At 39.3% G+C, this 14,981-nt stretch overlaps 2 protein-coding genes across 4 annotated transcripts in view; one reads left to right on the forward strand and one right to left on the reverse strand.

Moving 5' to 3' along the window:
• LOC138059853 (ragulator complex protein LAMTOR2-like) overlaps nucleotides 1–1,396 on the forward strand; it is a 5,649-nt gene extending 4,253 nt beyond the window's left edge. Inside the window, exons 4-5 of one of the 2 annotated variants that reach the window (XM_068905489.1) lie at nucleotides 519–561; nucleotides 957–1,396. In XM_068905489.1, coding sequence (XP_068761590.1) covers nucleotides 519–561; nucleotides 957–1,039 — 126 coding nt within the window. In that variant the 3' untranslated portion in view covers nucleotides 1,040–1,396. The remainder of the gene's footprint in view (nucleotides 1–518; nucleotides 562–956) is intronic. The other variant, XM_068905490.1, reaches the window with a different exon arrangement.
• On the reverse strand, nucleotides 1,329–8,169 carry LOC138059852 (serine/arginine-rich splicing factor 6-like). 2 transcript variants are annotated; one of them, XM_068905488.1, is made up of 8 exons: nucleotides 7,971–8,169; nucleotides 7,803–7,873; nucleotides 6,970–7,083; nucleotides 5,599–5,668; nucleotides 4,265–4,347; nucleotides 3,641–3,734; nucleotides 2,493–2,614; nucleotides 1,329–1,893 (listed from the first exon to the last, which is right to left on the reverse strand). In XM_068905488.1, the coding sequence occupies exons 1-8, from the start codon at nucleotides 8,088–8,090 to the stop codon at nucleotides 1,761–1,763; spliced, it is 807 nt and encodes a 268-aa protein (XP_068761589.1). In that variant the 5' UTR covers nucleotides 8,091–8,169; the 3' UTR covers nucleotides 1,329–1,760. The 2 variants fall into 2 exon arrangements, with proteins under 2 accessions (XP_068761589.1, XP_068761588.1); XM_068905487.1 differs by having other exon boundaries at nucleotides 5,599–5,676; nucleotides 6,969–7,083.
• Nucleotides 8,170–14,981: the final 6,812 nt, after the last annotated feature.

Raw genomic sequence — 14,981 nt, forward strand, 5'->3', positions numbered from 1 at the left:
AATTATTATTTCCACCTTAGGCCACACTTTAACCATGGCCAATTCTGTGCCCTATTATACGAACTTCATGAGAAAGGGTTGCAAGACAGAACATAATGTTTCTGGTGCTAGAAGGTCTATTTAACAAATTGGTGTCGGTTTTTCGTGCGTCTGTCCTCTTATAGACCTAATTGACTAACTCAATGCTGTGCCCAATTCAAACCCTTTAGGAATAAAACGTTTTGTTCCAGGTATATCCATATCATTTAAATATGAATGCGACATTATCATGCAAATACAATACACAAAGAATCTTAGTCCCGGGAGATTTGAATTGGGTACAACATTGAGTAGCCGATTAGGTCTATTGATCGCCTTGTGGATCCACAGCTACTTTGACAATGTTATGACGAAATTCATGATCAATAACAGGACAGACACATGAAAAACTGACACAAATTTGTTTTTTACACTAATTTTACAGATGTGACTACTAAGACAGCATTTGAAAGTGCTTCATTGTATATTATTTTTTACAGCCAACCATTGGTACCAGACTTCACTTTATAACTTCACAAGAATGTGAGCTTGAGTTCTTGGAGTTACTTTCTCTTTCGACACATCAGTCAAGTGTCAGAGCTATCAGATTAGCTGGGTACTTTAAAGTGCTGCTATGACCGAAAAATCAATATTTATTTTTCTTCTAATTTCAAGATTATGTTGACTAAGTGACCCAAGTGTTAAGCTTTGATTTTAACCCATTGACCCCCAACGCCAGATGATTGTATGTTTAATGTCTAGTGTTTTGCATGTATTATAAGCTGCAGTTTCTGGAGGAAATTTTAAGTTAGTGAGTAGATGATTCACTTTTACCAAGCACCAACCCTCTGAGGTCCAATTGGCAGTTAAACATTAAAATTTCATTTTCTCCACAGGAAGTTTTTGAATGCTGATCTTCTTTGTCTTTTCTTTTACAGACAGTAGCCCTTGCAGGATATTTAGAACAACCCCTCAAGCAAGTTGTAATATGACAAGCAATATTTCAGTTAAATGGCCTTGAGTGTTCTTGGATGTCAACTGCTAACTTCAAGTCTCAGATTGAACTTAATTCTTTGAAAATTATTGATTCTTAAAGATGTAATAAAGGAGTGGTTCTTTGAAACAAAAGATTACCCCAATTCAGTCATCAATCCAATTCAGCTGGAAGATACAGGAAGTTTGTGGTGCAAGCAATAAATTATCCTTGATAATTGCCATTTTCCACCATTATGGAAGACAAGACTGCTAGCTATAGAATTATACATGTACAGTTATGTACAGTCGCAGTTAGGGTAAAAACAAGTAAAAAATGGTATTCAACACTTTATTCTAAAACAAACATGACTTCAGTTGAAATGAATAAACTTCATAAATTACATGTATTGTTATAATCATCATTCTTCACAGTACTATCTCCTCCCTTCTCATGTCAGTTTCGATTCATGTCCACTTAAACTACTAATAAAACAGAAGTTGAGAAGTCACTTTGCCTCCTCAAGTGGCCAAAAGACAATACAAAAGCCTACAACAGTTTTACAGTCTGAGTAAACTAAAATGCAGTGCCAAGCCTTCCAACGTTTTTGGCTAGACCAGAACTAGAAATGTATTAATGCAACCTTTTGCACTGTAAATATCTACAATGTAAACAAAACTACTGTATGTGTAGGTGCTTTCATAGAACTTCAATGAACACTAACTACAATAAAAAATAAAGAAACTGTGAGCAAACAGTAGGCAATGCTTCAGTCATCACTTTCATCACGCTTTTCACCAGGTGAAGCTTCCCTTGGTGCTCTGGGAGATGGAGAGCGAGAAACTCTCTGCTCTGGTACAGGTGATCGGGAGGCGGAACGACTCTTGGAGCGAGATTCTGACCTACAATGTACAAGAAAGAGGAGGTAAACTTGGGTTGATAGGGAGCATAAAAACAATATTGTTTCAGGTCAATCCGAATCCAGAACGTATTTCTAGAGAAGTACGTTCTGCTCCTCAAAGTGATCATTTTACATCCTTTCACAGGCACAGAGACGTGCCAAAATGAAAAACACTAGAACAGCATGCAACGATTTTGTAAGATTAACCTATGAAAGACATTCTGCATATAATAATAATAATTATTATTATTATTGTGTCGAACACAACCCCTTGTGATAATTTGAACTGTTTACAAGCGAAAGTGGGTAGGATAGTGACTCAAAAATTCTGGCCCATTCCACAGATTGGTGGTTTTCGTAGTAGTGTATTGGTGTCTGTTTCCTTGAAGTGTACAGTTTTTTCATGTCAAGGATGGATTCCGTGTTGAATCAGTGTTGTAAACCCTTTTTTGGCAAAAGAGTATAACCCCCATTTGCTTAATCCATTGACTTCCGGGACTGAGACTTCTCAGATCTTTACTCTTAACGTCAGACGATTTTACTCGTCAACTGGAGTGTCCTTGAGTGCCTGAGGAATGAAACCTATGGAAGTGTTTTCACCTTGATCGCCTCTTGGGGGATCGGGACCTTGAGCGGGAACGTGAACGAGATCTTGATCGAGACCTGGACCTAGACCGCCTGCTGTAGCTGCGTCTGGGTGGAGGAGAGCCATGATCTTTATCCTGCAAAGGATAAAATATTAATGTTTCATTAACAAAAAGATGTCTCGCTTGTTGCCCTTTACGGCATTCTAAACATGTAAATCTAGAATACACAAGGTGGAAAGGGGTATCACGAATGTACTGCAACTCCACTGGCTTTTAGAGGAGTGCATGTTCCCCCACTTAGAAAAACATTGCAAATGCACCTTATAATGCGTTGCATATTAAGTACAAGTAATACACCTAGGCATATTCTAGTGTAGTTATACATCTCATGATTACGCATTTTAAAAGTAACCTGATTAAATTTTTAATCAAATTTGTAGTGGTCCCAAGGCTGCTGCCTAACGGTCGCCTGGGGCGCCTTACTTGCGAGCATGTGCGACCACATTTCTGCACAAGTGGCCTGAACGGGCACCTACATTAGGTGCGGTTACACTCGCCATGGTAAATGCCATTTCCCATGGTAAATTATCCCACGGTGCCTCACACTTGAGTTTTAGTATACCCCGTTAACTAGGGGTCACACGCTACGAAGATTACCGAGGTAAAACGAAATCTCACGCAATTCATTGGCGGGAAATTTAATCACAACTTCATCAGCATAGCGATTGGCTCTTGTACCTCGGGCATCAAAACACCCTTCCAACTTCCCACGTTAAATGTCATGGGCGCTTCCACTGATCTTTTTGACGTATCCATGGATATTTAACACGGGAAATTTACCTTGGGAAGCATCGGTCACACTACTAAATACAGTTTCCCGTGGTAAAAAGGCAATTTACCACGGTAAAAGTGCCCCATGTAATCGCACCTATTGTAACTTATCACAAGGTTATTTGTCCTCACTTTCTTGCAGGAAGAGGGAGCTGGGTTCATTAATTCTGGGATCTTTAAAATATGACAGGCTACTAACTTTTAATGTTGGAAGCCCTAAGGGTTACCAGAAAAATTTTTTAGGCAGCAGCCTTGGGTCCAGCCAGAACATTAAACGGCAGTTTACTTTATCTGTGTAACCAAGAGCCCTTTACATGTACCAATATTCACCTCTGTAAGTCTGATTTTTCTGCCATTTAGCTCTGTGTTATCTGCTTTCCTTATGCATTCCATCATGTCTTCCCGAGTCTCAAATTCCACAGCTCTAACAAAAAAATTCAGAGAGATCAAGATATAGATACCCGAGTTGGACCAAGTTTTAGGGCCTTAATAAGTGAATAAAACTTTTACATGTAACTACTGCCTCCTTTACAGTATCAATAAAATTAATAAGTATTGATGGTTTCAGTTCCTGGTCTCCTGGGATGAAGGCAATACACTGCATGTCCCAATTCAGAACTCTTTTTATAAAAAGTAAAATAATAATAAGACATTCCCACTTTTCCAAATAGCAAGGAACTACACCTAACACTTGCTTAGGTGTACAAGTACAGTGTACACACTGCAATCTTTTTTCACCTTTACTTGACATTAACAATCTTATTTATGGCCACGACAGATACAGTTGATCCAACTAACCCTAATATAATCCATCCCAGAAGACGCGAGGTCGTACCTTTCTAGGTGGTATTCAAGTATTTTAGGAGACAACACCACTAAAATTCAGGTGCAACACTTTGTAACTCAGTTACACGATTGTAACAGGTACTCAACCTCTGACATGACACAACTTACCCTTCTCCAATCCTCTTCTTGTGAGCATCAGCATAAGTCAGTTTTGAATTGCTGCTAACCTGTCTAAGGTGGTCCTTCAAGTCCTAGACAAAAAAGTATGTGGAAGGTTGTTAAAACACAAGGCAAATGCTGCATCTGAAATTAGCTTGTTGATAAAATGACTAAAAGTAACTCAATGTTCATAATGCTTAACCTCATCAAGATGCATCAAAAGTCCACGCGACACTGATACAGCCAGTCAATTGAATGCGGCTTTTTGGTGAAAATGGGTTTACTTCAATAAATAGTTTTAAAAAATCTGTGCAATGCACACTTAAAAAAATAGTACAGGAGCTCATTGAAATTATTACTAACTTGAATGAATCCAATCCAATGGGACAAAATTAAACAGTTCAGAACTTTAGTTTTGCACAAAATCCAACCAACAGTCTTACAGTTGTATCTAATCTTCTATGATTTGTCAGTGACCCACAAATGGAGGTTATTGTCAGCTTCTTTCTGTACCTTACCTGGACAATACCTTTGTAAAATTCTCACAAATCACAGATTTAGTTTAGTATCCTGGCTTAGAATCTTCAGAGACCACAAGTTGGCTTCCCATCTATCACTGTACCCATAACATAGTATTTTCGCACTTCAAACTCATCGTTAATTTGCAAGCTTTCACAACCGTCGTAAGGCAGTGTGACACAGAAAAGGAACATCTCTCAGTTAAGGAAAACATCCAACATCTTTTGTACAGTTTGATTAGTCAATATCAAGCGCTTATTCCTTAAAGCCCTGTCAACAAATAAATAAATGGAAAGTAAAATGGGAATATGCCATTGGTAGAGTAAACGTTCTTCCTTGATCTCAAACTTAAGAGAGCCATTACCATAACCTTAAAACCAACACAGTTTTCAACCTTCATAAAAAAATTTTGTTTGTTTTTAACAGTTCTAACACGCTGCTTGGTGTGGGAACATGTACCCTAACCATTACCCAAACCAACAGGAGTTTTGAAGCAAAAATGAAGTGACTAAAGGGGCCATCTTCCTTACTCTTCAGTTAGCCTTGACTGCCTACGCCGATTTTTTAACAAAGAACCCTGGAATGAAAAGGTTTTGTATCCCAGCACTGCTGTGATGACTGGTGACAAACATGGCAAACCTAAATTTAATGTGTGAATTTAACATAGCAGCATTGGTGGCCAAAGAAGATTGATTAACTCGAAACCATGTACAGTTGTACATGTAGAGAGAGAGAGAGTACTGGGGAATACAGTGCATAATTCTGTATTTATAAACTGTCAGCTTGAACATTATTTAAACCATATCTATTCAGCTATAACAAACCTGCCAGCTTGTGCGACTTGACATGTTTTCCACTACCACACGGTATTTGGTTCTAACAGGTGGACCATACCTAGACCCCCAGTTGGGGAGAAACGGGGAAAACTCATGTGTAAATACAAGCGCAGCACATCACAAAAAGTAAATTGGAATATTGCAAAAATCAATATTATTATTGGAACTGCAAATACAAAACAAATTTTTTATTAGGTGAAAGATAACTGTAGTTAATGAACAAACTTAAGTAGCTGCTGCCAAAGAGGCATGAAAAATCCAGGCTCAGACAGGACTCAAACAATGACCCTACTGTGTACTTAAAAAACTAGAAGATCACCAGACAAAGTAAAACAAGAAATGAACAGTGCTACAGTGAAGATACATGTATGTGTACAAGGGGGATGCTGGAAAAGTGCATGCATTTGGAACTTTAATTTAAACAGATTTCTTTACCAAATTTTTAAGTACAATGTATACAGACCATCCCCAACATTTAAGTCTGTGCCCTGGAAATGATGTAAAAGCTACGCAACGGAAGCCATCCTCCATCACTAAAATCAGTGCTTGCCATCTCTCCTTGAGATTACTTTAAGTCTGACATTGATGTATTGGAAAAGAGCTAGAAATGAGTTGGGAATTGGGTTTCAAATTTGGCTTTACTGTGAAGACTTAAGAGTCCATGAATGGTCAGCCTAAGAGGGAAAAGCTGTATTACATTAACCATCATCTTTTTTTTACAAACAGAACTTTACTGCTTGACAGAGCTTGTGAAAAATTCTTGCTTTGCTGTGTTACTTCAAAGTGGATGTTTCTAATTTGAGCAGGGATATGGTGAGAGGACTCGCCACCCACCAATGTGGCCTGGGTCCGATTTCCAGACTTGGCGTCACATGTGGGTTAATTAACAGTTTGCTGGTTCTCTTCTCTGCCCCGAGAGGTTTTCTCCAGGTAGTTCAATTTTCCCCTCTCGTCAAAACCCAACCTACAAAACTAATATGACTTGACTTCTGTACATTGTCCCAAATTAGTGCCCCAGTGATGAAATTAATATAGTTGACACTTAGAGCGGTTTTCAATTGAGTGTCGAAAGTAATTAGTGAATTACTTTGGTTTATGATTACTTAACTCAGTGATTGGTTCAAAGTTCTCGCGCCACTTTTTCAACCAATCAGAAGTGAAAGCAAAACCAATCGTGGCTCGCGCGTGCACATTTTCCCGCGCTTTGTGTCGGCTACGTGTAATTACTTCGAATTTTGATTGGTTTACTGGATTGTCTCCGTCCTTTTTGATTGGCCAAAGTAATTACTTTGGTTTTGGTTTTACGACACTCATTTGAAAACCGCTCTAAATATAAATTATTACTATTATTATTATTACTTGTCAAGCCATCCTGGTCTCCTTCCACCACCATAACCACCCCCTCTTCCATAGCTGCCGCCAGAACGCCTCGCACCATCAGACCTTCTGCCTCTGGCTAGCTCCACAGCAACTCTACAAAGAAAAAAAAGAACGTGTAATAACTACCGAACTCTAAATATTGTATTTTAGTATATACTAAATCAGTAGATGGCGTTTAAGGCACGCTCTGATTGGCTACACAAACTCCGAACATTGCTATTCACCTCCAAGGAACTCATGCAGGGTTGCCCCTGAAAATATTGTTATCTTTGCAGGAATAAATGAGTTAAAATCATCTTTTTGTGCTATATATATTAACTCACTGTTTTAGAATATAACGCTTCCGGTTCGGTAAATATCCCCCATGCATTCGCCACCTAGATGCAAAACTTACAGCAGCAAAAAAAAAAATCCTCTTACAGTGCGACGCACCTTACCATGGCCACCTAACAATTTTTTTTTTAAAACAGGGTGAGCGAGTTTGATTGACAGTCACCCCTCCTTCCAAAGTTCGCATGGTTGTGGTTGAACACCGTTGAATGGGTTGTTGAGTTGGCGTATTACACGTAATGGTCAAATGTGAAAGTTTGTTGGGTGGCCACGGTAAGGTGCGTCGCACTGCAAGCATTAAGCTTAACTGGAATACTCAGGAGAAACATTTTACGAAAAAATCAAATAAAGAGTGCACAGTAATAATTACACTTTTCACGGCTATAGCTTTCATTCGTGAAGTCTAATGCAACTGTACTGGACGATTACATGTAATAGTTAAGCGCAAAATAGCAGCTTGAAAACAATTTGATAACTCGGACCTTTCGCCCAACAATTCCTTCCCATTTAAATCTGCAACGGCGTCGTCCGCATCTCGATAATCATCGAACTCCTGAAGAGAAAAAACAAAGCCTTGTAAATGTGTTATCGACAACTGAGGAAACCTAGAACACGCGCATACTGAAAGTTTTCAGCTTAATTCTTCTCACCACAAATCCGTAGCCTCTTTTCAAGTTTATGTCTCTGACTTTACCGTATCCTTGAAGGAATCTCTCGACGTCACTTTCTCTAACATTCATTGCTAGCCTTCCTATAAAAACACGAGTCATTTTGTAGCAAAACGTCGAGCTTTCTTTGATCGAAGACGAAGATGGTGGACGCGAAGCGTGGTGATGGCGTCACGTGGTTTAAAGAGTTGTCATGTGATTCAAAGCGTCACCTGAGTTACACAATAGAAGTCACGTTATGTATAGGGGATTGAATTGTACGAGAAACTTTAGCTGCGTGCGCGCGTAACCTACAAACGCCCATTCTCGTCCCCAGAGCCACTCGTCTTCAAGCTTAGAAACGGAGGCTCTAGGGACGAGAATAGGGAGCTTAAGCACGCGCGTTTTTGAGACGCGGACGGCAACCGGAAATAGAGGATATTACACGGTGGCGAGAAGATATAAATTTTATGTTCGAGTGTGATTTAGCAACAGAACGGGAACGTCAGTGGCGACGGCGCGCGCAGAAAAAACACCAATGAGAATCCAGAATAGAATAGACTCCACTCTTTTCTTCTCTATTCTAAATTCTCATGGGTAGTTTTGCTGCGCGCGATGTCGCCACTGACGTTCCCGTTCTGTTGCTAAATCAGCCTAATATTTCGTGCGCTAGGACAGTGGTGTCTCCCAGATTTTTACAATAATCATCTCTAATGGAGAAAAGATACTTGGCAATGTAAATGTGCTTGTGTGAAGACAATTTAAAAAGGAAAACAGCTCCCTTCCGGTTGCCGTCCGCGTTTCAAACACGCGCATGCTTAAGCTCCCTAATGACAAACACTCGTCCGTTGAATGAATCAAATTTCAATCAAAAACTAGCGCGCGCAACACACAGGAATTGGCGTGTTGCCATGGTATCCGATATGACGTCATAAGTGCTCTTAAAGTATTACCCAACACCTATAGAGTTGCAAAGATATTTATAGTTTGCCTACACTATGAAAAATCCTTCTTGGTATCTTTCATCGAGCCTCCTTCAAAATTTCCTCATTTGGAGGTAACGTAGCTCGCGCATTTTCCTGCGCGTGTAGCATCGATCTTATTTTTGTCCATATTTGGGCATAAAATTGAAGTCTTAAAATCCCCAGCCTGTGATTGTAGCCAATATGAATTAAAAAATGAAACGAAGACTCCATCCAGCCTCCGAGTGACCTTGTAAGGAAAAATAAAACTGAGATTTCAGAGATTTTGTGCCACGCTTCTTCTTTGCTGAACGGTACTTCAGAGGTAATTTCGGCACCTGGGCTAAGCCGGAGCAATAACAGCTACAAAAAGAAGTATAGCGGCATTTTAATAATAAAAGGATTTGGTGCTCGTGAACAGCTCTTATAATCAGCTGAGACGTCTCACGTTATGACTTCAGTTTGTTTAGTTGCAAGATACTATCAAATGAAACGAATTGAATTTCCTGTGGCTCAGATGTAGGCATACTAGATACCACATTTTCCCCTGCGAGCCAAACTTCGTGTAATCAAAAAGACAACTCATTACAATTAGCAAGGGAAATTGAAATTTCGCGGAAATTGGCATGGCAGGGCTGCGCAAGAAAATAAAACTGATTTCTCAACACTTCCCACCACCAGTTTAAAATATGGCTGCCTTCAATGGTTGACCATCTTTTAAAGTGATGCGTGCTTTGCGCAGTCAGAAGTAACTGTGCAATAATGAAAAAAACTGATTTTAAGCAAACCATTTTTTGTCATCATCGATATTTTAGGATATTGTTAGCTGACGTGCCTTTGGGTGCCTAACCTAAAAATGATGAATCATTGTTTTATAAATATTTAATAACTTAAAATCCGACTGAGGTTTACCATTACAGAAACGAAGTGGAAAATTATCCAAATTCAACGAAAAAAAAAAAACATAACGGAAGCAATTTCATCTGTGCTCTCCTACGGGAAAAACGGTTTCATAATCAGTTTGAATGTTAATATGCTTGCATACGGCGATACGTTTGTTTGCGTATTCGCATCGCAAATAGTGTAAAATTTTAAAATAGATTGAATAGAGCTTTTGTTCACCTTTTTTTTCCAGAGAATTACGACCTTGAAAAAATACAATTGACAAACTTCCGCAACTTTTTGGAAAAGTTAATCAAATACAAAAAAAATTATGTTGACATATTGTTGCAGCTGACGAGTGTCTCACAACAGCTCGACGTTCCAAATCCTTGAGAAAATAAGGCCTTGTTTTGAAATGAAAACCACCAATTGTATAATACTCGACCAAAGGATTGTTTTCGAATGCAACATCGAACCGCAAAGAAACAATCGAGACCTGTTGCCCAGTGCTTGGAATTAAAGTGACCCTGACATTGCGGAGTCGAAACCCAGCACGCGACCCAGCCAAAGGCGGGAAACTGCGTGGAATAAAACAATCAACACTCAAAAACACAGAGCTTTGTTCCGAATCAAATTAATATCGTTACTACTACAATAATGGGAAAGAATTTTTGACAGTTAATTCTAGTGTGTCAACTCCCTGTGAAACCAAATATGGGGAAAACGATTGCAATACGCCATACCAGAACTATAACACAAAGAGAAATATAAAAACACGTAGAAATCTGTGCGTGATCGCTTTTCTTGTATAATATGTTGCACGGAATGTTTACAAAAAACTGGCGACTGTAAGGCGCGTTAAGGGTATTTACTGCTAATGAAATTCAAAGCCAAGCTGACTCAATTCTCTCTGGCAGCGCTTAGGCGCCAAGATTCCGCCACGGAACAAAGACTATTTAAAGAGTTGGGTTCACGATAAATAGGGTAAAACAAGCTTACAAGAGACCATAACGTTAGCCCTGATCGATTTGGGGGATCAATATAGACCGAAGACGAAAGGAGGCAATCGCTTATAAAACGAGGAACGCCTAAACGACTTAAAGCCGGCTACTTACTTACGTTTGGGTGAGGTTCTTGCGCTCATTTCAGTGGTGCGAAAGGTATGCCAAAGCGAGGGGCTCGTTTGTATCCTTGTATTTCACATTCATGCAGTTATATTTACGAAATTATCGTGCACTTGTTGTGTTTATACGATTCTCTTTCTGAAACACTGAATTGGGAAAGACACCTTTTTTTCTCATCTCAACTTTTTGCTATCACAACAATTTTTCACAGAAATCTCCTTCTTTGGTGTTGGTGTAAACTTCAAATCGTTTGTTACAAGTAACATTTTTGTATCATTACAGACAATTCTATTATTCAATGACCATGAAGTAATACTGTCGTAGAAAACGCTGGTATGAATGTATTCACCTTGTTTCAGGGAAAAGCATCGAAATTCCTTATATTTCTTGTTATCTTTTACCATACAACATGATGATGATGTTTGGAAGTGTTCCAATAAATTAGGGCAAATAAGCGAATGAAAAATCGTTTTCTTGACCTTGCTTTGCAAAGAGGCGTGTTCCGTCGCGTTTTATTTAAGCCAGTTTTTGTCAACGCGATATCAAAGCTTCTGGCATTAAAAGACCGGTAACTAATGATATAGGAAAACAAAAAAACACAAATAATTAAACGGACGGAACTTACTCCATTTCCGAACCGGTCAGTGTAAAACGCAGACTGCAAACTGCATATTGCAGACCGGGGGTTAACTGATGCAGACCGAGGGTAAAATGCAGACTGCAGACCAGGGGTAAAATGCAGCCTGAGGGTAAAATAAAATATTAATAATGAAAAACGAGTCGTAAGGATAAAATAAAGAGTGTTCGTACCCGTTCGTACTTTCACACTGAAACCCCAACACGGCTCCCATCGCTTTGGTTGCCCCACCGCATGTTATAAATCCGAATTTTCATCGAACTCTGTTTCAATCTTTGTTGTTGTTGGAAAAAGTATAGTTTCGTCAAGTGAGTTGCCTTTTAGGCAAAGAAATCACCACCCCGTAATTCTACTGCCCTGACCAAACTCACCGAGTAATTACCCCATAACTCAATTTATTTCGACACGCGTGGCTACAATACCAATTAACAAAGACAGAGATAACGTTAACGTGGATTTAGCAACAATTTAACCTTTCAGTCGGTTTAAGCCAATATCACCGAAAAACGACAACCCGGGGATCATTATAACTCGGATACCTTTCAGGTAGTCCAAGTAATAATTGTTGGTTTTTCGATGGATATCGCTCCATGCACTGGTGTGAGAAATAACTTTGAACATATACATGCATCTGGAAACGCAAAAGTAAAGCACAGATGATTTCAACGATCGCATTTTCCATGGACTCTTAACAAAGTCCTCAAAAGGTGCAGCGACCTGCAGTCATGATAATGTGAGTTGCTGACATGTAAAACAGGATTGTGTTTCAAACACTCTTTATTCTATCCTTTTTTTTTTATTATTAATATTTATTTTACCCTCAGTCTGCATTTTACCACCGGTCTGCAATCTGCGTTTTACACTGACCGATTTGCGAACTCCCTACCAGTAAGTTCAGCAAAACAATAAATTTTGACGAATTGCCCGAGTTTTCATTGACGTAATTCAGTTTGTGGAGCACCGTGGGAACTTCCCTAACCGTAAATATCTCATCTGTTTATTTTATTTCAAATGCGTAAACTCCATGTTGTGGATTAAGACCTTCTACTTTAGTACGTGCGTGCATGGCTGTCATGTTAATTGCGACTGATGAGGTCATATTTGACGACAAGCATATCCTTCCTTTTGTACTGCTCCAGTACAACCGGCGAAGAATTTGTATAAATACTGTACGTCGTTTTTCTTTTTTATCACTAGAAAAAAAGGTACAACTTGAAACAGGCAAAGAAACTCACCAAGCATGCTCCGAAGAATATGTTACGAATCTGACATGGATTCCGTAGCTTCGTCATCAACAAGTTTCGAACATACAAGTACTAACGCCAACCGGGAGTTTGGAAGGGCACTAGCTCGTATAGGAGACAATTTAAATCAACGAACACAGACCAGAAGAGCTTGGAACTTTTCGACTGTTGTACTTCTGATATCGTGCCAAGTTCCATTCCACCACGAGACGGAAACTTCCTTCGTTATTTTTATAATGTGTTTTAATGCCCATTTGAGATGCGACTTTTTTCCAAATATTTGACGATGGCTATCTTATGCCAGATGTTCTTATCATGGCGGGGAAAATGGCTTCCTTAGACGCTTGACTACAATTTCAATAGACCGGCGTGGAGTTATATAAGACTGATCCATCGAGGCAAATTTAGACTGAAATCACTGGAAGTAACTGCCTAGGTGTGACGAAGTATACTGACCTCAACATGCCGTTGAAGAAAGGACTGAAACTGTGCCGGATTCATTTTAAACAATTAACGGAATCTTAGTTCCCAAGAAGTAACAGACTCAGGCATGCTGATGTCAGAGCAGAACTGAAAAGACAAATCGTTTTAACGCAAGCCAGCGCAAACGTAAATACATTGCCGGGTTCTTCCAGAGGGCCGTACATATTGACATTGTATTTATTAATTGACCACACAGCCTCAAAATATAAATCGACAGCTAATTCTCGCGGCTGTAGGAATTCAAGGATATAGCTTTTGACAACAGGCTCAGATTTAATAGATCAGGCAAATTCAGCTTGCGACTGCGGGGCGGCTCAGCTGGCCCATTTAAGTCAGAGACAAAGTTGATGCAGTTATGATAAAAATCATCCCAAGTTATTAAACTAGTCGTCGCAGTTTAATTATTTATAGATAGTCCCATAGCTCGATTGAGGCCATAAATGTACAAAAAAGCCGGCCTTCAGTTTTGGTAACATAGTTACACAAGTTCAGTTTAAAAAAATTAAATTTAACGATGACATGGTCAGTTCCTTTAAAATGGAAAAATAAAGTACTTACCGGTACTACAGTTGTGCGTATTCATTGTTTTGTCAATGATTTCGCGGTCAGGCTATCTTTGGTTCAATATTTGAAATCCCAATTAATCCCGCTTCGTAGCGCAATATTTATAAACCTTGGTTGGTATGCGCCTATAGGGACGAGAAGTTTGCCTATTTTGGTCTTTCTCGGAGGCTAAAAAATATTAGCAACAACAATAAAAGCAAGTTGACACACGCTAACACCAACCCGGTGTGGCCAACATATCACGCATGCGCACAACTATTTCCCTGGCCCAACCCAGCTTACCACATGTATGGCATGTGAAGCTGCCACCTATAAGGGGTCTTTAACCAAACTGGTTACGTTAACGTCATGCTAACAAAGCTTAAAATCTATGGCTGCTTATTGACTGGGTGAAATATGGTTGTGCGTATGTGTGATGTGTTGGCCACACCGGGTTGGTGCTAGCGTGTAACCCTTTGCTTGTATTACTGTCAAAAAATATTGTAGGAGTTTACTATGAGCTTAGTGTCAACTTCATTGCTGAAGCAGATTAGTTTATTGCCATTTTTTCTCAACAAAGAATTTCGCCAATGGTTCAAATCAAATATGAAGAGGGATTAGTTTCTACTGAGCCGAGTTGTGTCGGTTGCGAGTTGGTTTTATACGCACGAGTTAATAAATTCTGGAAAATAAACTGCCTTGACAGAGATTTGTAAGGGGATGTTAGCGTTAGCTCACCATCAGAGAAGTGTTAGCCCCTCTTCAGAGCCAGTGCTTCAAATGATCAGTTTGATGGTATGACCTGCTTCACGGTTAATTTTTTTCATTTTAAAAATTTGATTTGTAGTGAATTCTCTGATTCGAGACTGAGATACCGTACGACCTGACAATGGCTGAAAGCCACATTTAGAAGTCGATTGTTATCAGACAAACTGAAAAACAACAAAGGGAGTTTCATCACTTCATGACGTGCAAAAGCTCATCTTTTCTTAGCGGAAAACGCGAATTGAAATCTCTCTGGTGTAGTGATTGATTTCAAGATTATTGTAATTTCGCGTCGAGTAAAGTGCAGAAGTGAAACTGGTATAAAAACAATTAAGTTGAGCCAAGAGATTTGAATGGAAAACATACATCTCCTG

This window comes from Montipora capricornis, chromosome 8, assembly GCF_036669925.1.
Source record: "Montipora capricornis isolate CH-2021 chromosome 8, ASM3666992v2, whole genome shotgun sequence".
Lineage (NCBI taxonomy): Eukaryota > Metazoa > Cnidaria > Anthozoa > Scleractinia > Acroporidae > Montipora > Montipora capricornis.